Source organism: Trematomus bernacchii, unplaced genomic scaffold, assembly GCF_902827165.1.
Source record: "Trematomus bernacchii unplaced genomic scaffold, fTreBer1.1, whole genome shotgun sequence".
Taxonomy (NCBI): domain Eukaryota; kingdom Metazoa; phylum Chordata; class Actinopteri; order Perciformes; family Nototheniidae; genus Trematomus; species Trematomus bernacchii.
Genome location: NW_022987562.1, coordinates 288904 through 316658, shown reverse-complemented (window position 1 = coordinate 316658; position 27755 = coordinate 288904). Strand labels below are relative to the sequence as shown.

Genomic DNA, 27755 nt, shown 5'->3' with positions numbered 1-27755 from the left:
CACACACACACATACTGCAGGGGTTGTAATGGAGAAGAAGTACAAAGTAGCATAACATGGAAATACTCAAAATTGCACGTAAGTACAGTTCTTGAGCAAATGTACTTAGTTACTTTACACCTCTGTCTGTTTGTTTGTTTATTTTATTTTATTATTACTGCAGTGAAAGTGTTGTTCCGTATTCCGCCACCATGGGGCGTCAATGCTCCGTGTGACGGCACAACAAAACCCTTCCTCGCTGTTTTTGTATTTGTTTCTGCTTACATTAACACAAAACAGCCCACAAATACCAACTTGTTCCACTTGTAAGCTTCCATTAAATAAATAAACTGTTAAATAATTGTTAAACATTACAAACAAATGTTTTTCTCACCGAGGCTGCGCGCGCATATTGGCAACGGAAGTGGTAACTCTTGTTGTTGTTCAGCACTTCCGCTCCAGAAGCTACCGAAACCAAACACATTTTTTCATTGAAAATGTCGGCCTGCTGCGTGACTGGATGTAAAAACCGACATTCTTCAAGCAGTAAACTGAAGTTTTACAGAATCCCGACCGGAACCAGACCGTTTCAGGCGAACCGGAGGAAGTTATGGCTCCAAAGGATCCGAGAAGTGAACGGAGAGGAGATCAGAGCAAACGCGAAAGTTTGTGGCGCTCATTTTATATCAAGTAAGAAACGCACACTGAATGGTTACTGTACCAATGGGCGTCACAATGGGGAGCCTTTTTTCAAATGTACAACACTGCTATTACATTAAGAGCATGTGGGTAGATTTGTTGTTACATGTTGAGTAAAAACCATCTCTGTTTCCTCTGTTTTTGTAGAGGAATTGTCCCTGGAGCACGACAGCCCTGACTTCGTGCCCTCTGTGTTTCCCTCCACTAAACAGAGCCCCAAGAGAAAAGTTAAGAGGTAAGAAATGCACATTAATCATGACTAAATAACTAAAGTTAACTTGTAATTTATCGCTGTTTGTGCCTCTCAGTAACACATGAGAGCCACACACTGAGGCTAGAAGTGAGCTAGCTAGCAAACATAAACAACATGTTTAAATATTCCAATGCTAGTATGTGTCTGTTGTATATTTCTATATATTTCTGTAGCTTAGTGAGACTGTATATGCTATATTGAGTATTCAATATTTTCTTTACATTGTGTATTTTTAAGATACTCTAGTGACACATGTCCTTCCTAGTGTGAATTTGTATACACTTGCCGCCAATGTTATTTTTTATTGTATCATATTTGTATACTATTGTGTCTTTTTGAATATGTTTAACTCGTGTAATGTATTACACTACAATGTACACTGCTGCTGTGACAAAAATAGTCTCCCAAATAGCAGACATTATCCTGTTTTGATCATTCATTTGTGCAACATTATCCAGTTTAAGCTTCTTATAAGAGAGGATTTGCTTATTTTCAACATTATGATTACAACATTTATATTTTAGAGCAGGGGTGTCAAACTCAAATACACAGTGGGCCAAGATTAAAAAATGGGTACTAGTCGAGGGCCGGACTGGTTCAATGTGTATTGCAAAGCTTATTGAAATGAACTTATTGCACATATTAAACCTGGAACTAACAAAGCTTAAATTATTGCCTATAAAAACAACATTAAACATTAAATAATCAGTTGCATTCATTTCTTATGATTACATTTTTCCACAGGCCAACAACAGCTTCAAACCAAACATGCCCTGTTGTCGCAAGAAACAAAGTGCAGAAGGAAACATCCATTGAAACTTAGTGTGCTGCTCTGTGATGCTAGCTCAAGCCAGATACTTGGCATCTCATCTTGGGTGCAAGTTCATCAATGTTTGGGGTCAGGCTCTGAGCTGAGGAGATCCTCGGGATTGGGTGAAGGTGTGCGTGCAATATACCGGAGGGCCAGATCTAATAGTAATTACAAATTATCCTGCGGGCCGAAATTAAATTCACCAAGGGCCTGATTTGGCCCCCGGGCCTTGAGTTTGACACATGTGCTTTAGAGAGTATTAAAACCGGGTAAAACAAGCACTTTCAAAAAGGTGCCATACACAATTATAACACTGATATCTGGTGTTTTGCATCTAAGTAAAATGTCTTAAAGCAGTGTTACTATTCGTCTCAGTAATTAATGTATATGCCTTACACTGCAATGTGAGGTTTGTCTGCGATAATAAACACCATTGTGCATATGTCTTAACACAGATTGTGTTAACAGTTGCTCAGGAAGCTGTTTGTGGATAATTATGCAGTGCAGAAACACGCTGTTAATGCTCACTTCACTGCTTTAAAAAGGTGTGAACTTCTCCTCCTACCACCTTGACGATAGATACAAGTGAGACATGTCTTGTGTGTTCAGATTAAATAGTTTTCACGTTGTTTTTAAAGGGATTATGGAAGTAGAAAGAGGTGGCCCCGTGCAGCCAAAATGAAAACGGAAGAAGAAACAACTTCACCTCGAGCTGATTCTCCTGAGGAACTCCAGACTTCTGATCTGTTTGAGGAAATACAGAAATCACCAACTCCATCACTGCAAGAGGTATTATTTCTGCATTCATTATATGGGTTTAGAAAATAATTGTTAACCTTTTTTGTGTTCTTATTGTGCAGCAATATCCAAGTCTAACATCTAATAGTATGCGTTTAAAGCCCTAAATGGTCTGGGATACAAAGTCCTACACATTCCTTGGAGTTAAAATGAAGTTCAGAAAGATCAATATGTTTTCATCGGATCTGAATGGATCATGTAAGTGACATATTATGGATTGTGGCACATTTACTTAAAAAGTAGTTTTCATGCTTTCATTCAAAGCTGGAACTCTGATGTCACTTTCTATAGTTCATACGTTGGCACTATGATAGTAAAAAAATGTCTTCAATGCATTTATATTGTTCTTGTCTTAGTCTTATATGTACGTTGTTGAAACCTGCTTGACCTGTTGTGTTTAAGACGGCATACAAGCATCCTCTTCTGTGTTTTTTAGGCAGGAGAATCGTTGACTGAAGAGACTGAAACTGAAACCACATTAAGCCCAAACAAAACAGCGTCACCATTTAAAGCTCCAACGGGCGTCCTACAACCAAATATGAGTCCCGTCGTGTTCCTGAAACGCGTGTTCCTGCCCGCCGGGGGGTTCAAGTGTGAGCAGTGCAATCAGAACTTCACTAATATATCACAGCTAATGAAACACAAGAAGCTGCATGAAGAACAAGAACAAGTAGAGGAACAAGAAGAACACGTCGAGGAACAAGAAGAACAAGAAGAACAAGAGGAGGAGATTGAAGAAAACGCCTCCTTCGTCTGTGAGTCGTGTGGAAAGATCTTCTCGGGTCGTGCTCTTTTCTCCGAGCACGAGTGTGAGCTGTCGTTCCCGTGCAACATGTGCGACCGAGCGTTCGCTACGAGCCAAAACCTGAAGCGCCACAAACTGCAGCACGTCAGAGACAACAGGAAGTGCCGAGAGTGCGGCACCATGTTCTGCAAACGCCACAAACAGACTGTTGTCGTGTCGGTCGCCGAGTCTGCTCCCGTGTGGGAAGAGGAACCGTCCATCGCCGAGCCGAAAAATATATATTTGATGTCAGAACGTGTGCAGGAGGAGGCCATTCCTTCCGCTTCACACACGGTTAGCTTACCAAAGATCCATCCGATGCTAATACCTGTACCGCTGTCATTAGAACCCCCGCTGATTGCCAGGTTAAAGCCACGCATGTGCGACGTTCTTCAACTCTCAATCAAACCTCTTCCCCCTCCACCACCTCCGCTCAGACCCTCTCTGCAGCTCTTCTCTCCACGCTTCCTCACCTCGGCGCTCCTACAGGTGGACAGAAATTACGACTACATGTTGAGCAAACCCGTGCCGGTAAAGAAGAACATTGTGAAGGAGGAACCGCTGGAGCTGCCTCTGGTTCTCCCCGCAGAGATAAGCGTTGAAAACATTAAGAAAGAACAAACTGCCTACGACATGGAGTTCGCGATCTGATCTGAAATCTGTGAAGACACTTTGAAAACAAACACTGTTTTATTGCAATTTAACTTAAAGTGGTCAAACTGGCCTTTTAGCCTCATCTGTAAGGTTTTAAATCTCCCTTCAACTTAAGCTGCTTTCCAGACAAATCAAGGTAGAACAGTAATGAAGTCAATTGTATTGAAAACAAATCATTTCTATATTAAAGTGTATCATTCTGCAGAGATCGCCTGGCTTTACATCATATACTACAGACTTAAAAATCACTACGTAATCAATTGTTTGTTAATGGATAATAAGTTAATAGTGTAAAGGTCATCAATCACAAATCATATCACAATTGCAATATCAGTCAAAAATAATCACAGATAAATTGCTTTTCTAATTATTTTAGCCCCTTCTCGAAGGTCAGGATTTTCCCATTCATCCATTTTGAATTTCGGAAGATTTGACATCCAAAGGGTTCAGGTACACCTCTCAAAACGTAATAACAAAACCATGATTGACAATGATAAACTGATGTGTCTAACTCCATAGCGCTGGCTCAAATATCTTTTTAGCATTTGTGATATTTCCCTGATTTATTTTGGTGCAGAGGAGATCACTTTTAGAGTTTTCTCCCAGTAACTTGCTACATCACAACATATTTAGATCTCAATGTACATGCAATACAGCTTTTAAGTGTATGATATCATGTATTACTGTCATTAAATACTGGCATATTTACTTCACGCTGCCTTTTCTTTGATAGTTCACCAGTCACAATACCCTTGTTTTGTGACGTAAGACAACCACTTCTTCCTGAACTAGGATTGAATTCATTGGGCTCGAGTTTACAAGCAGGAACTTCCACTTTTAAGTGGTGTTTAATTGTGCTTTTTTTAAGAAGATTTTGGGAAATGTTCAAGTCCTGAGTTGTCTGGAAAGCAGCATTACATCAACACAGGTTCTTAGTATCATTAAGCTAAAACACATTCTGTCAAATGCATTGTTTGTGTTCGATACTGTGGATAAAACTGTTACTTTATTGAACTTCTGTTACTGTCTTTATGGCGTGAATATGGCGTTTTAGATTTTTGTAAACCTTGAATGTATCGCTGCACACTTCTCTTGTCTTGACTCACATACTGTAGATATTGTTTTACATTTCTGATCTCATACTGCTGCTATTTTTATTTAGTATGGGTTCTGTATTTTGGGTTCTGTCTCTTGCAGTGGCGAGCCGTCAGGGCCCTCTAGGCCCTCTGTGAGGGCCTAAGATATTCCCAAAAATAATATTTAAAAACATTAAAAAAAAATAAAATATATATTTTTTTAATATTATTTTTGTTATATTTTTCATTAGTTTTACCGAAAAAAAACTTGATTTAATAAAATAACATTTCCAAAGAAATAAATCCTTCGAATCTGCCTGTTCAGTCTCTGTTTGAATGTCAGTTACTATAGCGGGCCTCTCTGCGATTCACAGAGGGCCCGCTATAGTAACTGAACGAGAGAGTAATGTCAAATGACAGTACAATTGACCAATCATATCTTCCCTCTAAATGGGTGGGTTTTATTATCGCGGACTTTATGACGAGTTCCGCCCGCTGTGACACTTTTCTTGTTTCCATAGCAACAACAACTTCCTGTCAACAGCGTGAACTCGCCTTCAAAATAAAAGCATGCCAAATTACACTTAAGACATACGAAAGTAACAAACACAATGCAATATCATTTTCAATGTCAAAGAACACAAATTGGGTTCACAGGTGTTGTTTTGTGTGGTAGAGGGTCGCTGTCATTGATGCGTTTTGCACCCTGGGCCGTTGTTTTGATATTCCGCTGAAGTATACGCTGTGACGTAATAACTATTTTTTTTCTTTTTTTCGAGGGAAGAGGTGGGGGTCAGAGGGCCTAGGTATAAAGCTCACGGCTCGCCACTGGTCTCTTGTCTATCAGTGACTAGTTTTTACACTGTTCTCTAAGTTAGAGATTCTTTAATTAACCTGGATGGTGGAACATGTACTCCTCAGATTGTTGTCTGTATTGTCTGTGAGAACATTCACATTGCTATGAATGATAGCATGAATATCATTATGTAGCATCATGTACCTCTGTGGCTAGCAACCCTGTGAACACTGTTGTTTCATATTGTAGAAATGTATATATATACTGTAGCAATAAGGGATGCTTCATATGGATTTATTCAATCCAAGGACGGATGCTTACCTACTTCTCAGTGCCAGTAAAATAACTGATAATTTCACATTTGTATTTGTTTAAAATCAGATCATCACCTGTAGTGTATTGCAAATCAAACGTTCTCCATCTGTTGTACAGAAAGTCAGAATTCTAGGATGAGTCCGAATTTTGACCAAAAAAGTTCAACTTTCGAAAATAAGAAAACTTATTTTAATTTTATTTTTGGAGAAAAAAGACAGAATTCATTTTCCAATCATTTTTTTGGGGGGAAAAAATTCTGTTTCTAAGAATTTTGAGAAAAAGTAGAAATATTTTTTTCAACAATTCTGAGAAAGAAAGATGGAATAGTTTACTAAGAAGTCTTTGAAAAAAGTCCAAATTATTTTTTTCTTAGTTTTCTAAGAATTACGAGAAATAAGACAGAATTTCCTTTCTAAGAATTCTGGGAAAAAAGTCAAAATTCGTACTTTATTTTCTCAGAATCCTGACTTTAATCTAAAAAAAAATGTTGGTCAGATCTCACATTTGTTCTGATATAAATTAAATCTATGAATCCTAATTTGTATCAAGTTGTATTCACTCCACACAAGCAGTACATCCTTGTGTGGAGTGACATCTCAAAATGGCAGAAAGCAAGCTGGTGTTTTGAGAGAGGAAACTTTGTTGAACTGTTTTAATGTTCCTGTAATTGTTGATGCAGCAGATGCTAACATATCACCTCTGATTATCTGGTTCTTGTGAATGTTTCAATCAACTTTATTAGTTTCAGTCACTGGATGGCAATGTTATAACATCAAATGTTCTCCTTGCCTCAGGCTGAGACCACTGTCATAGCATGTTTGCCTTGTAACACTGACATTAAAACCAAACAATAACATCCAAAGGACTCTGTGTCCGCCTGACATCTCTCCTCGCTGAAAAAGCCAAATGTACATTGAGAGAAATACAAATAATTGTACTTTTATTGTTACGTAAACACTTAAAGGGTGGATGTTTCTGTGGTCTCTTCACATTTCTCCAGATGCAGGCACTCGAGAGATTGTTAATGTGACCCAAAACTGTCTTTCTCCTCGTCTTGGTCTGACCTCTTTACCCGTGTGTCATCAAGCATTACAGCGGCCAGCTAACTCTGAACCGCAGAACAATCCCATTGCAGAATAAAGCCCACGGTACAATAACAATAAGGAGCTTTTCAGGGGGTCCGCGGGGTCTTAAAAAGTATTAAAAGTTGATAAATCAATTTAGCGAAAATTAAAGCTATTAAAAAGTATTAAACAGCATTTTCCAAGGTATTACCTACAGTGTGCCTGAATGTAATCATTGCGTAGGTGTGTAGTGTGATTCTGTGTAGTTTATTTATGGCATCCCGTTGGATTTGACGTCATCTGAACAGGACATCGCACGCTCACTGCTTGATAGCGCACGAAGGTCCGTTTACGCCGGTTGTTAAACGACATCGTTATGGGGAAATGCAAGTCTGCGTCCAAATGGTTGGAAGATAAGGAGGAAGGACAATCAATACTGTATATAGTCAATGTGAGGTAAAGTGTGTCGCCAAGGTAACCGGTTAAAACTGGAAGTGGCGATGAGGTCTTAAAATGTATGGAAAGGGTCTTAAAAGGTCTTAAAAGGTATTACATTTGACTTCAGGATTCCTGCATACCCTGCTTTTACGCCTTTGTTTGTTGGACTTTCTGCTTGCTTGCAGTTCCCAAAGAGTGTTTTTACTTCTACTACGGCATGGTTTAAGAGTAAAACAAAATGAGGCTGCTGCTAAAAAGCAAAATGCTCATGTTTGTGCATTTCACAATGACTATTTTTGACATGTTCATGCTTTTTAATTACAAAAGCATGGTGTCTGCTATATTTGAATAATATATTGTAGGGCCATACCTATATAAGGTATATTTATACGTTTTCTTTTTCAAAATACCAAACAGATCATGCATTTTAGCCATGCCTCATTTCGCTCTCTTTGCTCTCCTCCACCCTGTCTTTGCATGCGCTGCAGCTGACCACGCCCCCCTGCAAAGGAGGGGGCAGAGTTATGAGCGTCGTGTTACCATGCTGTTACCATGCCACGGCAACCTCTCATTCCCCTGATAGGTCAGCTCCTCCGTCCTGACGTCAGAGAAATGTTCAAATCTGGATCAGTTTTTATCAGATCCGTTGCAGCCCCGTTTTTAGAGATTTGGGTATGGAGGAAAATAGAGAGGGTTGTGTTTTCTGACACTTGGTGAGTTCCCTGGAACACCGGGGACACATATTCATGTATACAAGACGTACAAAAGTGCATTTTGCATGATAGGTCCCCTTTAAGTGTCCCATTTCACAAACTGTATCTCCATCTTGTCTTATTATTGTACTTTTATTTGTAGTGTATTTCCAAATAGTTTTTGTATTAAAATGATACCACTGTATCCACTGTTTATGCATGTTAAATACGCTTTATTAATGGTTTTATCATTTACTAATGCCTAATAAGTTGCAAGACAGCTGTGTTGCCAGGTTGTGATACATCTATCTCGCAGGTGGCTTTTCTGCCCCAGGAGCATCTGGATCTAAATCATGTATGTACATTAAAATTGCAGACTTTGCATTATTTAATAAAAAATAGGTAATTGTTGAAAGTTTAACTCACTAAACACAGACCTGCAAACATTTGAATACAACTCAATTTATAGCTTATGCGCATGTTACACACAGTCACATTGCTACAGAACCGTGTTGCTATCTGATTGTTTTTCTGCAGCTCATGCTTGGTACAAATGATTCAATATCATTCAGAAATATATACACATTGTTTTTTTGTTCTTTGGCAATAGTTTCCAAAAGAAAAAGTAGGTTAAGTGCATGTTTTGTATTAGTCATCATAGCCACAGTTCACCCTCCAGAAACCTCTGATCTCTGAGCCAGATGCTAGTCCTCTGACTCCATCTGCACGCTGTACACATCCCATTGGTCACAAAGCACCGAACACAGTGGACCAGGCTTCTGATTGGCCCAGCTGGCTGTCACCCAACACGCAACGAGAGCGGTGATTGGCTAACGCGTCCTCACCGAAGCAGCTGATTGGTTGACGCGTCTCTTCCTTGGTTTTTCTCCAGCGGAGAGTCCAGTGGTGCTGATGCTGTGACAATGGGAGTCCTCCAGAAGAGAAGCGGCATCCGGACCGAGCGACATTAAACACGGCGAGCTGTACCGGGCCGGGAGACGGTAGAAACACCGGGAGGAAGCTGCAGCTGCTGCCGGGAAAGGTGGGTCTAAACCGGGAGAAATAACTGACATGACCGGGGGAGGAGGGGCACGGTTATCCGCTGTGGGGGGCAGGGGAGACCGACTTTGTTATAGTGCTGATAGCTGGACTGTAAACCCTGCTGCGGGCTAGGTGAAGCAAGGTTAAGAAAACAAGATGCTTCTCTTTCTGCTAATGGCTGAAAAAGATAATATGCATGTTGCAGCTGTTGTCTTGCAGCTGTGAGTCAACTCTTCACCTTGGCCGACTGCATTGCGGAGAAAACATGCATACTATTCCTCTTAATGCACTGTAAATAAGTCCTCAATACACTTAAATAATGCTAAATAATTCAGCATGATGGTACCGTGCTACACTGTGCATATTTAAGGTATTTTAAAGCACTTCCAGTTTGATGCATTTGCTGCAGAGTGAACGTATGCATTCGTATATGTTTAGCAGTACTGAGCGTAGAGATATTTCAGGATAATCAGCCAAAACTTTGACAGCCATTGCATGGATTTGCACAGATTTGTAGTGGTGCTGTGCATGCTGGGATTTGTAGTTATGTGTCTGTTGAGAGTGAGTGAGTGGCAGTCTCTGCTTGCCTGCAAGTTTGCTCATGTGTGAAACAGTGAAAAGCTGCAACGATTTTCCGATACATTTATAGTTTAAAAGTCATTTTTCACGCAGAGATTGTAGAAAATGCTGTTTCAGACTCTAAAATATGGAGATTTGCTGCTTTTCTATGTTTTATATTATAATAAAATGGATATGTTTCGGGTTTTGGACTGACAAAACAAGACATTTAAGACTCTACCTTGGGCTTTTTACTATGTTCTTGACATACAATGTAATGCCAAATCAGCTTTAATGTTTAGTCGACATATCAATTATGGTAAGTTTAATTAGGAAAGGAATTGGCAACTATTTTGATGATCAATCGTTCATTTAAAAGCACATTTTCTATACAAAACTTGTAGACATTCTTTTTTTGCTTCTCAAATGTGGATATTTCCAGCTTTGAACTGTTTGATAAATACTAAAGTGTCTTTTGTACGGACAAAACAATGCATCTAAAGACATCCCCTTGGTCTTTCTTTTCACTATTTTTCTCACATGTTATCGAGTAAACAATTAGGTGTCAATGGTCTAATGGTTATTTGCAGCCTTACTTAACAGCAGTTCACATACAGTATGTTGATCTAATGCATTAAACATATGCTGACCCTGGTGATACGTGTTTCTGTTGCTCTAAAACATGGCGTCTCTCTCCCTTCTGCTCTGAAGGTCCAGAGATGGGAGCGTTCAGCCGGCAGAAGTTCTTCCAGGAGCTGTGGGGGGGCTGCCTGCTGCCCACCGCCCAGCAGGGCCTGGAGCAGGTGTGGCAGCTGCTGCTCATCTGCCTGCTCTGCCGCCTGCTCTGGATGCTGGGTGAGACTCTCTACAGCTAATTATAACTTTATTTATATTGCAGCTTCCAAAGAATCAGGCACATGCAGAGGGTGTTAAAGGGGTACGGGCCCAAATCCATAAAAGAACACGCACGCGATTTTCTATTAAATAAATGCCTGAAATTGCTAAGTTTGTGTTGAATAATATTTGCAACGATGGCCTTTGTCACCTCCGTTGCAAACAGAAATGTAGTGATTTGGAAAAAGGACACTTTTCTTGTTTGAGAGCCACAAGGACGGTGCTCAGGCCCCCTTTGAGGTCTATCTGTGCACGTGCCTGAAAAGTGCTCGCTAGTCCAATAAATGAAACAAAGTTAATGCGAAAAGCGAGTTTAAAAAACAGATTTTCTGAAGAAATCAACAAGGTTGTAAGACAAACTCCAACAGGAAGACTTTTCCAGAGATGTGTGGCCCTAACAGCTAAAAAGACAGTTCCCTTAAGTCAGGGGTTTTCAAAGTGTGGGAAGGTGAGCCTCCCCTCAGAGAATATAAGAACAGCCGCGCCCCCCCTCCCAATTATTATTGCTATTATTATTATTATTATTATTGTTGTTGCTATAATGCAGGGGTATTATTATCCAGTGGAATGCCCTTACCTACTGGCCTAGTGAAATCAAAGTGGTTACTTATTTTTGTCTGGGCAGTGTAGTTTTACACACCATCTTATTTGACTTTCTCAGGGCAGAGCCCCACAAAGAAAAAAATATATGTACACACGTAAGGTCATCATCTTAACAGTTTTTAATGCTCGAGTCATCCGTGAGCAGAGCATCAAGTTGGCATGCCTATTACAGCTGAATGCGGCGATTACCATCTTGTTCAGCAAAACGCCTCACAAACGTATTAACATCCAAAGCTTTAGTGCGTTTTGATTCAATGCTGAGCACAGCCAAACTTGACAGTCTCTTCTCTGTCATTGTAGACCGCAAATACCTTATTCCTTCCGTGTACTTGGGTCCGAATGCTTCTCGTTTTCTGCCGCCCGTTCAAATGAAATCGCCGCCAATCACATTTCCTCGCTCGCGCCAGGGTTACAAGGCTCGCGTCTTGTGCTGCATTCACTTGCACTCGGACATCAGGGATTTTCTCTGATAAATGTCCGATGAGCCACAACTTTTATTTCAAAACAAAGCTGCCAACTGGGGTGGCCAGACGCTGTCTCCTCTCTCACTTTAGGTAACTTCACTAAAAATCGATCCATGTTGCCGCTCGCATAAAGTTAGCTGAAGTTAACGAGCTAGATTTCATTGTTTCTCTTTATTTTTTTCTCACGCTGCGCCTCCCCTGAAGCTCTCTGGCGCCCCCCAGGGGAGGCGCGCCTCACACTTTGAAAACCGCTGCCTTAAGTCATTTTAAGTATAGATAGAGTCTAGTATGTTGTACTGAGATTGTGTTCAGGAAGATATGGGCATACATTTAAAGTAATGTTACAGATTTATGGTGGGGATAGACCATGTGACTCTAAATCAATCCAGAGGTTAACTGAGAATAATGGCAATGAGACTAAAATGGGGGTTATAGGATCGTGTGTGGATTAAATATAAGATCAAATAAGATAAGATGTACTTTATTGATCCCAATTTGGGAAATGTTTGCGTTGCAGCAGCATAAAAGAGAAATGAAAAGAGTAGAAATAAACAATTCTAAAATGTAAACATATCAAATAGAAATAAAACAACATTAAAAAAGTAGAAAATATGCAAGTTGAAATACCAATTTACAGTAAACTAAATATGAAGCAGGATATTATATAAAATATGTTACAAATTAAAGGTCATTTTTTTATTTCCAAACCAAAAGGAATATAGCAGTTTCCTGGTTATTATAGGGTGGAATAAATAAGTTAAAAAAGTAGATTGTTTTGATGATGCAATGTATTTTCTCCTTTAATTAAGAACTGCCAAATTAAGTCATATACAGATTGAGTTTAATCATAGAACAAATATATATCAATTAACGCCATACTCTATCTTTACATGCATGCAAACATATGCAGCGTTATCAAAGTCAACTTTATTGTCAATCTTTCAGTTTGTGTGTACAGACAGAGAGATGGAAATACCGTTTCCCACAATCCCGAATACAAAAATACAAAGATATATAAAAATATGTATACAAATATGTATATACCTATATATATACACAATCAACAGACACATTTGTATACATATGCACACATTAAGAAAGAAATAAAAAGCAATCAATATATACAAAATAACAGTCACTTCAATATCTTTGGGAAATGTACATTAGTGCAAGATTGTCTGAGGTATTTGAACTTCACTTCACACGGTTTAGCTGAATACTCGATTCTGATTGGTCAATTTGGACATTTCAGAGGTTGTTAATACTCGATAACACACCGCTGCTAAGCAAAATAATGACTGTTGCTAAGGAGGATCAAAGGAGAGAAGGAAAGAGGTTAAAATCAAAGTCAAAGTCAACTTTATTGTCAATCTTTGTGTGTACAGACAGAGAGATCGAAATACCGTTTACACACAAATATGTATATACCTATATATACACAATCAACAGACACATTTATACATATGCACACATTAAGACATAAATAAAAGCACAGCAATCACTATATACAAAATAACAGCCACTTCAATATCTTTGAGAATGTACATTAGTGCAAGATTGTGACAACTTGTGACACACTCGTAAAAGAATTCAGACGTCTTTTTACTTAATAAAACTGCACTTCTCTCATATTTCTCTCTCTCTGCCCCTCAGGCCTCCCGTCCTTCCTAAAGCACCTGGTTACGGTTGCCGGGGGTTTCTACACCCTCTACCTGTTCTTCGAGCTGCACATGATCTGGGTGGTGCTGCTCAGCCTGCTCTGCTACCTCTTCCTCTTCCTCTGCAGACACTCCACCATGAGAGGCACCTTCCTCTCCATCACCGTGCTCATCTACCTGCTGCTGGGGTGAGAGCGGCACCACATCACATCTGAGATTACAAATCAGTGTAGCAGGGACGTTTAATTTGTGGCGAGAAAGATATTAAAGGTCCCCTATTATACTGTTTTTCATCAATATATTATAGGTCTCAGATATATACAGAGCCTGTCTCTGATTGGCTGAAACACCAAACAGATCATTGCAGCATCCCATAATCCCCTCTGTTTCAGCCCTGTTTCAAAAGTGCTGATTCTCTGTCTGTTACTTTAGATGAAAATAAGGAGCCACTCCCCCCTTTTCAGTCCCTGCTAGAGAGGTGGTACTATCCTGGGGAGGAAAAAGATTCCAATTTCTGATTGGCTGGGCGAATTGCAAACCACGCCCCGTAAAACTCTGAAAAGTTTTGTGAAGCCGCCATTTTATTTGCTCGCATTAGCATTGTTAGCATTAGTATTAGCCCAGCGCACCAACGGAGAGAGACTAACTTATGGCAACACAAAATAAAATGTGGGAGCGGTGGAGATGAGGAGGTGTCGGCGCTTCTGGCGATTTACTCGGGACTTCGGGTTGTCATTTACTGCCACCCGAAGTCCCGGAGTCCGGGGGGCTCCGGGACTTCGGGTGGCAGTATACGCCGTGAAGTTGTTTGCGGCCTGCCAGTAAACCCAAAGCAGAAGAAGAAGAAGTGACGTCAGCGGCTTCATTTGCGTAATCTTCCCTCAGGGAACTTATTCTGGTGTGAACGCGATTTACTAGATAGTTCACGAACTAAAGATTTCCGGGGAACTATTCCTGGGAAAAGTACTTGGTGTGAAAGCGCCTAATGGTGCTCTAGGAGGAGATTCAGGTGATAAGGTGGGGGGGGGGGGGGGGTTACCCTGGTTGGTGATTGGCTAATGGTTACACAAGCCAAAAAATCGTTATGACATCACAAAGTGGCCAAAATCTGATCAGCTCATTTTCAGACAGGTTTTTATAGAAATGGATCAGGACAAAAAGTGAGAGAATCTTTTTTCCTGAAACTTTCAGAGTCTCTTTCCACAGAGGGAACACATGTTGATGTAGAAGAGACATGAAGAAGAGGGGACACATGTTGATGTAGAAAAGACAGGAATTGCATAATAGGTGACCTTTCAAACTGAAGCTGTTTTTGTTTATTTTCATCAGAGAGCTGCACATGATGGACACCACCAACTGGCACAAGATGAGAGGTACAGTAGGACAAGGATGTTATCGGCAACATTCAACACATTTCTGATGGATAAAAGCAATTAATGCAGTGGTTTTACCTAGAAATCTAGCAGTGATAATGGTCTTTGAGAAATATTCCCACCACACCACACCACATCATAATTTGTATATCAATAACCCACCCCTTGTTACCTTGAATTCTTGAAGAAATGTACCTATTTTTTCTTGCATGCATTCACAGTGAACACATAATCTAAAAACTGAGAAAATTCGTGTTGAATTGAACAGAATTGGGAGCGTTTTATGCAACAGAAAAACTATTATTTCAACAGTTGGATGCTCACCTATTCCCAAACATGCCTTTTGTAACGGAAATACTATTTAAAACACTTTCTCTTAAACAGTGTTACGCTTGTGTAGTGCTGTAAGTCATGTTTTAGTTAAGTGGTAAACATCAGACTGGATAAATGAGACCTTGTTTGTAGTTGTGTGAGAGTTTGTAAATGGATGTTTTCATATAGTTTTGCTGTTAAAGGCGGCCTTCATTTTCTTTAATTCATCAAGACTTCTGCCGGCAATGACTGCACAACTTTCATTTGTCATTCACACGTTCATCTGTTAACAGTCCACCCATTTATGCTCAGGTATTATCACAATATGTAGTTTTTATTCCACTTTACAGTATTCTGTTTTACATTTTGTTCCACCTTATCCAATTTTCATGTTAATAGTTTACTTATATCTGCATTGTACTTGCAGCGTTGTTTGTTGATGTTATTATGTCTTTTAAGGTCCCTTCCATAATATTTGCACTATTTTCTGTCTATTTACTTTAAAACATTTTTAGACGAGCCTGGTATTTCAGATGTCCATTCCCAACATGGCCGCTGTAGTGATTGATCATTATGCCGATGAACCCTTGCTGCTGTTGTCTCCCAGGTTCTCAGATGGTGGTGGCGATGAAGGCGATCTCTCTGGCCTTCGATCTGGACCGAGGAGTGGTCTCCAGCGTCCCCTCGCCCCTCGAGTTCATGGGATACATTTACTTTGTGGGGACGGTCATCTTCGGGCCCTGGATCAGCTTCAACAGCTACAGAGAGGCTGTGGAGGGGCGGAGGCTGGTCAGTGTGATACAGACTTTGTTGTTGTTATTATTATTATTAGTATTTGTTTCCACTATTATTATTATTATTATTATTATTATTATTATTATTATTATTATTATTATTATTATTATTATTATTATTATTATTATTATTATTATCAGTATTATATATATATATATATTTTTTTGTAAATTATTATTATTATTGGTAGTATTTTTCAAAGTTTAAATTGTATTTATTTTTCAAAATTATTTTTAATATTCTTATAATCAGGTTGTACCACATAGATCCAGAAGCTCCCATCATAACTTTCAAATTATTATCAACATTTTGTCTTTTTCCTCTGTCTATTCAATGTGTTTAAAGTCAATATTTCTGCACAGTTTTATATAATTTGATATTATTAGTATTGTACAATATTAACTGCTTATTATTCATAACAAATCCTAGCGATGTGAAGTCAAAAACTCAACATGTTTTAAAAAAACAAGACAGCATGTTTTAATCTTACCCAATATTCTTCTTAAAACCATTTCAGTCAGACAACTCACGTGTTTCTTCAACATGTTTATTAGAAGCAGCATATAGTTGAGTTTGGCGTCTAGGCTCGGGCCTCATCACTCCACAGATATACATAGCACGATGAGTGATGATTAGATAACTAACCCCCCGAGCCTACAGGTGGAAGCTGGGGTGGTGGTGGGGCAGGCAAGCAGCAGCGACGTAGAGTAGCTGCAGCAATAGCAGTAGCAAGCAATGCATAGAGAGATATCTGGCAGGTTAAATAGAGCGGCATATTAAGGAGACTCTGTTTGGTTGGTTGTAGAGTGGCAAGGGGCGTTATGTATGAATGCAGCATAAGTGCTCGAGTCGACTGCCTGAACTAGCTCGCAGGCTTCGCCCCATATTTGTTGGTGTTTAATTTTCAGAAAACAACATTTTCAATGCGACTAAAAAGCTTGTTTGAAGTCACACTTGCTGCACAGTAACAGAGGCACACAGCTGTATTACAAAAGCATCAACAATTGCGTTTCTTTAACGACATTCACCAACATATCTACAAATACGACACCAGACATCAAAGCTTCATTCAAAACCTCTAGAGAAGCTTTGAATGTGTAAAAAATGAAGGCATGTGGCTCTAATGGTATCTCTGAAGAATGTATAAATTGCGGTGAAATGTATACGATTTTCTCTCACTCTCTGATATCTGAGTATATCTGTGCCTCTCTCTCCTCCTCAGAGCTTCTCCTGGCTGAGTAAGGTGTGTGTGAGCTGGGTGAAGAGTCAGCTCTGCCTGGTGATCTCTAACTGCGTGGCTCCGTACCTCTTTCCCTACTTTATACCTCTCTACGGAGACAAGCTGCTGCGAGGGTGAGACACTTTAATACACACAGAGACACACATCGTTCTTCTTATCTGCAGTCAATTCAGAGTTGTGTTGTGAGTTAACCAGTGTTGCAGATATCGCTCAGAGAAAAGCGATTATTGTCCCTATAATAACTGTCATGCTTTGTTTACAGCAAAAAGAGGAGGAAGATCAGGTAACAAAGAAGAGTCCACCTCAAGGACTCTGATACAGAACTTGCCGTCTGCATGTTTTCTATTCTTTGATGCATGTGTTTTCTTTTGTTAAACACCTTTACCCACATCATGGTCTCACTCTCTTATTTATCAAAATATTTCACCATGTTTAAAAATGTGGTGATACTCACGGATGCATGATGTGAGTAAAATATGCAATTACTTTGTTGAATATTGTGATAACGATAACTTGCAGTACAAATACCAAAGAGAAATTAAAGTCAGTTATGCCTTTGTCCTGCATTTAGTGCACTGCTACAAAAAAAAAATACACGCAAAATTATATCCAGCATTTTTTATTTAAAGGGCCCATGTCATGGCCATTTCCACTGATCATAATTCCATTGTTGAGGTCTACTCAAATAGATTTATACTGTGCATTTTTCCAAACTCACATTGGTTTCTCATACAGCATCTCTGTAAACTACGTGTATTCACTGAATTTCACTCTCTGCCTTTAACGGCTCGTTGTAGCTCCCAAAGCTCCAGCCCCCACCCTCCCTGTGAGCACAGTGTGCTCTGATTGGTCGGGACGTTGTGAATCGCGCTGAGCTCCGTGGAGGTGTTGTTTCCTTGTTAGCGATACACAGCCAAACTCATCCTGAGCACACACAAAGTCACAGTCGAAGTAAAAACAATAAGTGTGGCTTGATATTGAGTAAGAAAAAGGTTGATAAACGCTGTGAGAATGGGTCTGCAGAGAGAATTTTGCCGCGATCCCAACTGTCTGTTATCAGCCTGCAGCCAGGGAGGAGAAATCAGCAGAGCTGCCTGCTCTCTGCACACAGATGTGTGTGTGAGGAAGTCCGTGGATTGGTCAATTTGGACCAATCAGCGGGGGCTTAACGTAACGGCTCCGCGGACGTAATGTAACGGCTCCACGGATTGGTCCATTTCGTTCCGGGTACGGCTTGACATCATGCCGTACCCGGAACGAAATGGAAGAATCAAATGGACAAAGACGTATCTCCAACGAGGCGTTTTGGGGAGGTATTTTCTGTGTTAGAGTTTTACTCGCTACAGGGTGTACTTTGAGGGTTTGTGACTCTGCACACCGTTTACATGCATAAAAACCTTCATAACACACAAGGGGACGGGTAATAACCGGAAAAGCATGACATGGGCCCTTTAAGTGAGAAGAAAATGCACAAATACAAAAAACATGATTACATTTTAAAGTGCATTTGTCTAGTGATAATCTCTTTCAACTCACTCTAAAAATACCGTAGACATTTCACAAAATAGTGTTAATCATGGAAGCTGATTTAGCAATGAAAAGAGAATTTGTCATATTTTAGTAAAACATCAAATTAATGTAATATATCACTAACATTAACTTCTACTCTTTCTCTCCTTATTCTGTTGCTTCTCAGGGGAACACCAGCAAAGTATGTATTTCAATGTTGAATTATAATACATCTTTTTGTTTAATTTGGTTTGGTTTAACCTGAAATCTGCAATATAACATCTGTCTGATCCTCAGGTGGCTGCTGGCGTACGAGAACACCATGTCTTTCCACTTCAGTAATTACTTTGTGAGTTATCTGAGCGAGACGACTGCGACTCTGGCCGGAGCGGGCTTCACCGAGGAGAAGGAGAACCTCAAATGGTCAGAGCTGCACGTGCAACACACTACAAAAACTCGAAATCTTGTCTAGTATATGTGTCTAATATCTAGTCAGAATATGTCTCTACACCTGATATAAGACACACTAACTTCAGAAGTAACACTGCAGTGAGATATCGGGTCTTGTTTTTAGACAATGCATCATCTTGTTGAGTCAAAAACTCTTATTTTGAGTCGTATCTCAGAAGAAACACATATTTTTTTACATATTTATTAGGAAATCACCAACTAACATCAGAAAACAGAAAACGTTTGAGCATGTGTGGCTCATATTGTAACACAACATTTCCTGATTCCGGTAAAATATAGTTCAAAATGAGTTCTCCCAGCTAATTACAAGATCTGATTTATCTAAATATCCCTTCTTATTTCAAGAAATGTTACCAAGCAAATTTTCACTTGTTCTTTTGGCAGATTTTTGTTCTTATTTCAAGTGAAAAAAGCTTGTTTTTGGAGCAGCATGTTTTCAAGTGTGTTCCCCTTCATTCACATAATAATAACCCCTCTTCCCCTCTGTGTGTTGCAGGGATCTGAGTGTCTCCAAGCCTCTGAGCATCGAGTTCCCTCGCTCCATGGTGGAGGTGGTGACCTCCTGGAACCTGCCCATGTCTCGCTTCCTGCACACCTGTGAGTCTTCAGCTCTGACTGCTTTATGGTTGAGCTGCAAAAAAAGGACATCAAAGTTAGATTAGATTCCTTTATTGTCACGACACAGAGTGCAGCGAAATTCCAAGCATTCCCGATGTTGCAATCACACATAAGCAGAGGTGGGAAGTAGTGGAGTACAAATACTTCGTTACTGTAGTTAAGTACATTGTTCTGGTATCAGTACTTTACTCCACTACTTATTTTTCTGACGACTTTTTACTTTGACTTCTTACATTTTGAACACAAATACCTGTACTTTCTACTTCTTACATGTTGAACACAAATACCTGTACTTTCTACTTCTCACATTTTCCAAACAGGCTGGTTCCTTTAGTTTGAATGTGTGTTTGGTGGCGTGATCATTATTATTTAGAGTCATTGCGTGCCTATTGATTTGAACACGATCCGTGTATCCATCATTTCCTGGTCTTCTCTAAAGAAGAGGGACCAATGAAAACGTTGTCATGTTGCCGTTGTTCAGCATGGAAACATTCATTAGCTAACAATGACATTATTGTTCTATTAATATAAAGGGAGGTCAGGTACTCTTTAAAACAGCTGCTAGTTATGGGTACTTTTTACTGAAGTACATTTCAAAGCCTCTTTACTTTTACTTGAGTAAAGTAGTTTAGTCAGTACTTCTACTTTCACCAGAGTATTTTTAAACATGAGTATCTGTACTTCTACTTGAGTAAAGGATGTGTGTACTTTTGCCATCTCTGATTATGGCAGCAGCTGTTTAGTGTTTGTCTCATCATGAACATGCTAACGGCTCTTTTAAACTGACTCTCTGCCGATGCTCTCGTCTCACAGATGTATTTAAGAGCGCTCTAAAATTCGGGACGTTCTCCGCCATCATGGTGACGTACACAGCCAGCGCCCTGCTGCACGTGAGTACTCAGAGAGTCGATGTTTTACAGTGTTTGATTAGATTAGATGCACTTTATTGTTCCCAAATTGGGAAATTGTTTTGTTACAGTAACATGTTTACAAGGTATTGCACATAAAAAAATAAAGAAATAAACATTTACAGTAAATGTATACATATTAATAATGGAAAAATATACAGAATATGTTAGAAAACCCTTTAACTTTTTCCACCTACCATTTTTACATCAAAGGGGCCTTTTTTTCAGGTGTATATCAGTATGTAGTGTATCTACTTTAAAGAGTCCTCTCCTGCTGATGTTCAGGTGTATATCAGTATGTAGTGTATCTACTTTAAAGAGTCCTCTCCTGCTGATGTTCAGGTGTATATCAGTATGTAGTGTCTCTACTTTAAAGAGTCCTCTCCTGCTGATGTTCAGGTGTATATCAGTATGTAGTGTCTCTACTTTAAAGAGTCCTCTCCTGCTGATGTTCAGGTGTATATCAGTAGTGTCTCTACTTTAAAGAGTCCTCTCCTGCTGATGTTCAGGTGTATATCAGTATGTAGTGTATCTACTTTAAAGAGTCCTCTCCTGCTGATGTTCAGGTGTATATCAGTATGTAGTGTCTCTACTTTAAAGAGTCCTCTCCTGCTGATGTTCAGGTGTATATCAGTAGTGTATCTACTTTAAAGAGTCCTCTCCTGCTGATGTTCAGGTGTATATCAGTATGTAGTGTCTCTACTTTAAAGAGTCCTCTCCTGCTGATGTTCAGGTGTATATCAGTATGTAGTGTCTCTACTTTAAAGAGTCCTCCTGCTGATGTTCAGGTGTATATCAGTATGTAGTGTCTCTACTTTAAAGAGTCCTCTCCTGCTGATGTTCAGGTGTATATCAGTATGTAGCGTCTCTACTTTAAAGAGTCCTCTCCTGCTGATGTTCAGGTGTATATCAGTATGTAGTGTCTCTACTTTAAAGAGTCCTCTCCTGCTGATGTTCAGGTGTATTTCAGTATGTAGTGTCTCTACTTTAAAGAGTCCTCTCCTGCTGATGTTCAGGTGTATATCAGTATGTAGTGTCTCTACTTTAAAGAGTCCTCTCCTGATGATGTTCAGGTGTATATCAGTATGTAGTGTCTCTACTTTAAAGAGTCCTCTCCTGCTGATGTTCAGGTGTATATCAGTATGTAGTGTCTCTACTTTAAAGAGTCCTCTCCTGCTGATGTTCAGGTGTATATCAGTATGTAGTGTCTCTACTTTAAAGAGTCCTCTCTTGCTGATGTTCAGGTGTATATCAGTATGTAGTGTCTCTACTTTAAAGAGTCCTCTCCTGCTGATGTTCAGGTGTATATCAGTATGTAGTGTCTCTACATGTCTCCATGCTTTAATGTTCAAAAAGCTCTTTATTTTTCTCATACTGCCTGTGCTGCAGCACCTCTTTTCACCCTCTGTCTGAAACCAGAGCCCAGTCTGCTCTGATTGGTTAGCTGGCCGGCTCTGTTGTGATTGGTCAACCGCCTAGAGATGTCCCGCCCCTTAGCCTATCACGTACAATGTGTTGGAGTGCAAGCCAATATGAGCATGAGTGTTACATTGTGATTTCACTCATGTTCCAGAAGTAAACAAATGTGGATTTTAGCCTTTGCAGACCATTTACATGCACACAAACCTATATAACACACTACAGGAAAGGGAACACCCCAAAAGGCATAACAGGGCCCTTTTAAACCATATAAATCAACCCTACCTTATACTTGTACTGTGTGTCTGAAGTGCATTGTATAGATTTGACCTCTCGTATCTTGCAGGGTTTGAGTTTCCATCTGGGCGCGGTGCTCCTCTCTCTCGGCTTCATCACGTACATCGAGCACGGTAATGCTTCTGTCTTTTCCACATTACAACCGTTTCTGTTTAAAAGACGGTGCTTGGCTCTGCAGTAATGGTTAATTAACACTGTTTCTGTTTCTGTTCAGCGCTTTGATTTCCCTCTCCTGGATGAAGAGCTGCTCTTCCTCTGCCTCCTCCTTAATGCTCTGCTCTTGTTTTGTGTTTCAGTGTTGCGGAAAAGGCTCGCAGCCATCTTTAATGCTTGTATTCTGTCAAAGAAATGTCTGCCAAACTGCACTCACCGGAACAAAAAGGTAGTGTGCATCTTCCTCTCTTTGTCCTTTCAGAGCGGGGGTTTCATTATCAGGGCTTTAGGATTAGCAGAGGAGCTCATTTTCCCATAAAATAAATAAATTAAATCAAGTATAAGAATCACAAAACCTAGATATAAAATAATTACAATATGTATTATTTTAAATTACTAAGACAATGTCCGTTATATATAGTAATACAAATATGTTAAATTCCTGTTTTTCATTTAAAGGTCCCATGTCATGGCCATTTCTACTGATCATAATTCCATTGTTGAGGTCTACTAAAATACATTTATATTGTTCAATGTTCCAAACTCACATTGGTTTCTCATACAGCATCTCTGTATAGTATGTGTATTCACTCTCTGTCCTAAACGGCTTGTTGGAGCTCCTGCCCCCCCCCCCCCCCCCCCCCCCCCCATGAGCCCAGTGGCCGTCTGCGAGACAGCGAGACACAGCGAGACACAGCGAAACCCAGCGAAACCCAGCCTGAACACACACACCCGGAGCCTGGCTGGGAGTTTCTGTGTGTGCTCACACACCGACTCACTGCCTCGCCGCGTCCCGCCGTCTCAGGGAGGAGAAATTGGCGGAGCTGCAGCTGAGAAAAGATTGAGTGTGTGTGTGTGAGGAAGTCCGCGGATTGGTCAATTTGGACCAATCCGCGGACGTAACGTAACGGCTCCGCGGATTGGTCCATTTGGACTAATGGGTCCATTTGGGTATGGGCACGTCACAGAACCCAGGAAGAAAACAATGGAAAAAGAGAAATCTCCAACGAGGTGTTCTGGGGCAGCATAGACAGGTCTTTTCTGTGTTAGAGTTTTACTCCCTACAGCAGACGTGTCAAACTCAAGGCCCGCGGGCCAAATGTGGCCCGCCACGTCATTTTATGTGGCCCGCGAGAGCTCGCAAAGAATATAAACAGTTTATTATACGGTTACATGCCGTTTAAGCACGTTGCCCATAAACTGCATGTCCCAAAATGCATTTCGTTTTGTGACGTGCGCACTGAAGCGACTTCCTATCAGCAGCGGCACTCTGAGGCGGTGAGTGACCAGTGTGTGACTGTGAGTGACACAGAGTTGAAGGAACAGAATTTACAGCGGCACAGAGACACCAAACACGGAGCAAAGTCTGCTTCAGCAACCGAGACAAGCAACTCCAGTCCCAGAACAAACAGACAGAATGACCCGCTCTTTAAGAATCAGTCGGTGTTGCTGCGGCTCAGAGACACACATGGATTTATTATGTTTTAGAAAAACTCGCGTTACGGTTATTTCCGGTTTCTGGTTGATTAAAATATATGAGGTCTTGGCTTGCAGAGTATGAACGTCTTTTTGCTATATTCAGACGATAAATACTTATAAATACTTGTGTAAAGTTTGTAAAGGAAGGAGGAAAACTTCCGCGATCCCTGTCCCCTCTCACTCTGTTCCTCCTCAACACGCCGCCGCCCCCCCCCACTCACTGCTTACTGAAATAGTGAGTGACAGGTGATAGTAACACAGCAGGATCTGGGACAGGGGGTTCTCAAAGTCTTGGCTTTCAGACTATTAAAATATTATTGCTGAATTCAAATGAAATATAGCCTACTTAAATAATGCTTGATATACAAAAGAAAAATACTTTATTATTCACAAAAAATAGATTTCACAAACATTGTATCTCTTTTTGATAAGATATGATGAGGCTAACTAAATTTCATAAATTCATGGGATTTATGTAACAGTAAGAGAGTGAAATGTTAGTCTGAGCCCACATACAGTATTTTTGTGTCTACGTGCACAATACATTAATGCACAACCATGTGCTTTCAGACGTAGTTATTGCCAAAACCAATAATACTCCAATGCAGAGGCAATATTGTTATACAGTATAAAACATTATTTTGATATTTATATATGTATATTTATATAGTGTTAAAATTACAACCGGCCCTTTGAGGGCAACCATAATGCTGATGTGGCCCGCGATGAAATTGAGTTTGACACCCCTGCCCTACAGGGTGTACTTTGAGGGTTTGTGACTCTGCAGACCGTTTACATGCAGAAAAAGATACATAACACACAAGGGGACGGGTAACAACCAGAAAAGCATGACATGGGACCTTTAATTATTTGATCTGTTCAAATGGCCTTTCCTCTGGCATTGCTGGCAGCTACAAAGTAAATCTACTGGCCCAGTTTCCATTAGTAAAGTCTATTTTTATTCTGCTTATATTAAAAAATATTATTATTATTATTATGAAAAATTGCCTTTTTGTTAAGACTATTGTATCTACAATAACACAAAACTATTGTGCAAATTAAGTTTTCATGCCAGAAGAAACACTGCAGCAGTTCCTGTGGTCTGCTTCACTTTCAGTTGATATATTTTAGGAGTTTACTGGCAGAGCGCCCAGCAAAAATCCCTCCTGTTATATTGGTTTCACACATCAAGAGCAGCGGGGGGGGGGGGGGGGGGGGGGGGGGGGTTAATTATGATTTATGCCAGGAACAGGTCGCCTGCAGTGATGGAAACATATTACAGATGATACTTTACACATCCTGGAAATGATGGTGGTTTCAAATTCCAAAATCAATCAAAGTAATTTATTTATCACGGTGGAAATTGGGTTTCAGGACAGTTGCTCCACCTTCAGAAATTGAGCAAAGATATTTATATAACATAAGAAAGTAAAATAACGATTTTTAAATAAACATAAGAAGTTAAAGTATCATACTACAATATATAACAAAGAAACCACTCAGTAAAAGTAAGAAAAAATAAGACCAACTTTCTTAATTTAAAATACAATTATCAAAAATGACCAATGACAAAAATAAATAAAATAAAGAATATAAAAATATTTGGATAAACAAAAAATAAATAAAATATATACACAATCCTTTTTTCTAACATGATGTCTCTCCCTCTGCAGGGTCTCTGGGTGTTTTTGATCAACATCGCCTTCAGTGCTTTGGCGATCCTCCACCTGACGTACCTGGGCTCCGTGTTCAACTCCAGCGTCGACTACATGGATGAGGAGGAGGTGTGTGTGTGTGTGTGTGTGTGTGTGTGTGTGTGTGTGTGTGTGTGTGTGTGTGTGTGTGTGTGTGTGTGTGTGTGTGTGTGTGTGTGTGTGTGTGTGTGTGTGTGTGTGTGTGTGTGTGTGTGTGTGTGGTGTGTGTGTGTGTGTGTGTGTGTGTGTGTGTGTGTGTGTGTGTGTGTGTGTGTGTGTGTGTGTGTGTGTGTGTGTGTGTGTGTGTGTGTGTGTGTGTGTGTGTGTGACTGTATTTATACACACTGTACTCAATGTACAGCACACCATGTGACATATGGATATGTGAGGCGCTATATGGGGAATTGAGCACAGCTGCAGTATTTATAGTTTATAGTGTACTGACAGGGATGTGCTCTGATTTATTGGTGCAACATAAATACAGTTGGATAATTTTAAGTTAATAACCAGGGTTTGGGGGATCTTAAAAGGTGTTTAATTCATAAGAAAGGCCTAAATCAATCTTTCAAAAGTCCTAAAATTGCTAAGACATTATGTTAAAGTAAACAGAACCACGAGTAACGATGAGTCATTTGAATTTTTCTTTGTAAAATTGGTGACACATAAAAAAAACATCTTAATTAAAAGAAAATATATTAAAGTCTTTAATTTCGATTGCCTTAAGCTGTACGAATCCTGAAAAATAAAAGCAAGTATTGACAAAATAAAGAAAAAAACATTTGGGATTTATAAAACTTTGAAATAAGAACAACAAAATTAAACGCCCCAAAAATATTTAAAGAAATATTATATAAAAATATACAAGAAAATAGATTAGAAAATAAATGCAATGAAAATGTGACATACAAAACTATAAACATTTGTCAAATAAAAAATAGGAGGGCTGAACAGTTTTAAGAAGTATTAGTCTTTTGCAGCAAAGTGCAAAATTGTCAAAGATATGAAATAAATAAATAAAATTCACTATAATAAGGAATACAAAAATATGTATTGTATAGAGATATATTCCCAAATATGGGCGTGAATGTAACACACATGCAAATATGTTAATATAACATGTCGTATAATTAATTTTGTGTATAGGCGATTTTAAATTAGCCTATGTCCAGAAAATACCAAATCGTTTTTTTCTCCAAAAATGTTAAAAGTTTTTTTATATCCATTGCCCCATTGAGCTCACATAGCATGTGCTTCCCCCCACAGGACGATATCACCCATCATACCATCCAGAAGTGGTCGGAGCTGAGCTGGATGAGCCACTGGGCCACATTCGGATCCTGGATATTATACCGACTCATCCTCTGATGAAGGCACACGGAGCGAGTGAAGCAATAAGGAGAGACGAAAGGCTCCACGTCTGCACTGTGACTTTGTTCTGCAGCAGACAGAAGAGAACAGAGAACCAGCACACAGTGTTCAGGTTGCATGCTGGGTAGTCTGTTGTTCTAACCTGCTGGGGACTGGATCTATATTAGTGTTCTTTTGACTCCCTACGCTCCAAGTTATACCCTGAAATCCTCAACCTGACCATTAGAAGCTGTCCCTAAAGAGAGGGCCCTGAAGGCAGCGTCTCCCTGGTTCCCTCCACAAAAAGCAATGGGGTTTTCCCATTGGATTATTATAGAAAATAATCTCTGTGGAAAACACAAGTTTATGATACTTACACGTTTTGTTCAGCAGGATAATCTTCACATATTAACACCACTTAATGATTTCTGAAATAAAAAGCTAACTATAAAGGAACTACAGCACGGTCACATGACTTCACGTCACCACCGCTAAGCTAAAGGCGGCTAATGTTGGGCTATAAAGGAACTACAGCACGGTCACATGACTTCACGTCACCACCG

At 39.8% G+C, this 27755-nt stretch overlaps 1 protein-coding gene across 2 annotated transcripts; it reads left to right on the top strand.

Annotated features, from left to right (window-relative positions):
• The first annotated feature begins 443 nt into the window (after window positions 1-443).
• LOC117477453 (protein-serine O-palmitoleoyltransferase porcupine-like) lies at window positions 444-27755 on the top strand. Of its 2 annotated transcripts, XM_034124126.1 has the most exons (16): window positions 845-913; window positions 9252-9401; window positions 10670-10813; window positions 13573-13765; window positions 14907-14950; window positions 15870-16051; window positions 17280-17410; window positions 17560-17580; window positions 18994-19008; window positions 19104-19229; window positions 19774-19874; window positions 20709-20785; window positions 22569-22632; window positions 22816-22901; window positions 25825-25935; window positions 27109-27755. In XM_034124126.1, the coding sequence occupies exons 3-16, from the start codon at window positions 10678-10680 to the stop codon at window positions 27208-27210; spliced, it is 1389 nt and encodes a 462-aa protein (XP_033980017.1). In that variant the 5' UTR covers window positions 845-913; window positions 9252-9401; window positions 10670-10677; the 3' UTR covers window positions 27211-27755. The 2 variants fall into 2 exon arrangements, with proteins under 2 accessions (XP_033980016.1, XP_033980017.1); XM_034124125.1 differs by lacking the exons at window positions 9252-9401; window positions 10670-10813; window positions 13573-13765; ... (10 more) ...; window positions 25825-25935; window positions 27109-27755 and adding exons at window positions 444-669; window positions 2381-2531; window positions 2977-4691 and having other exon boundaries at window positions 826-913.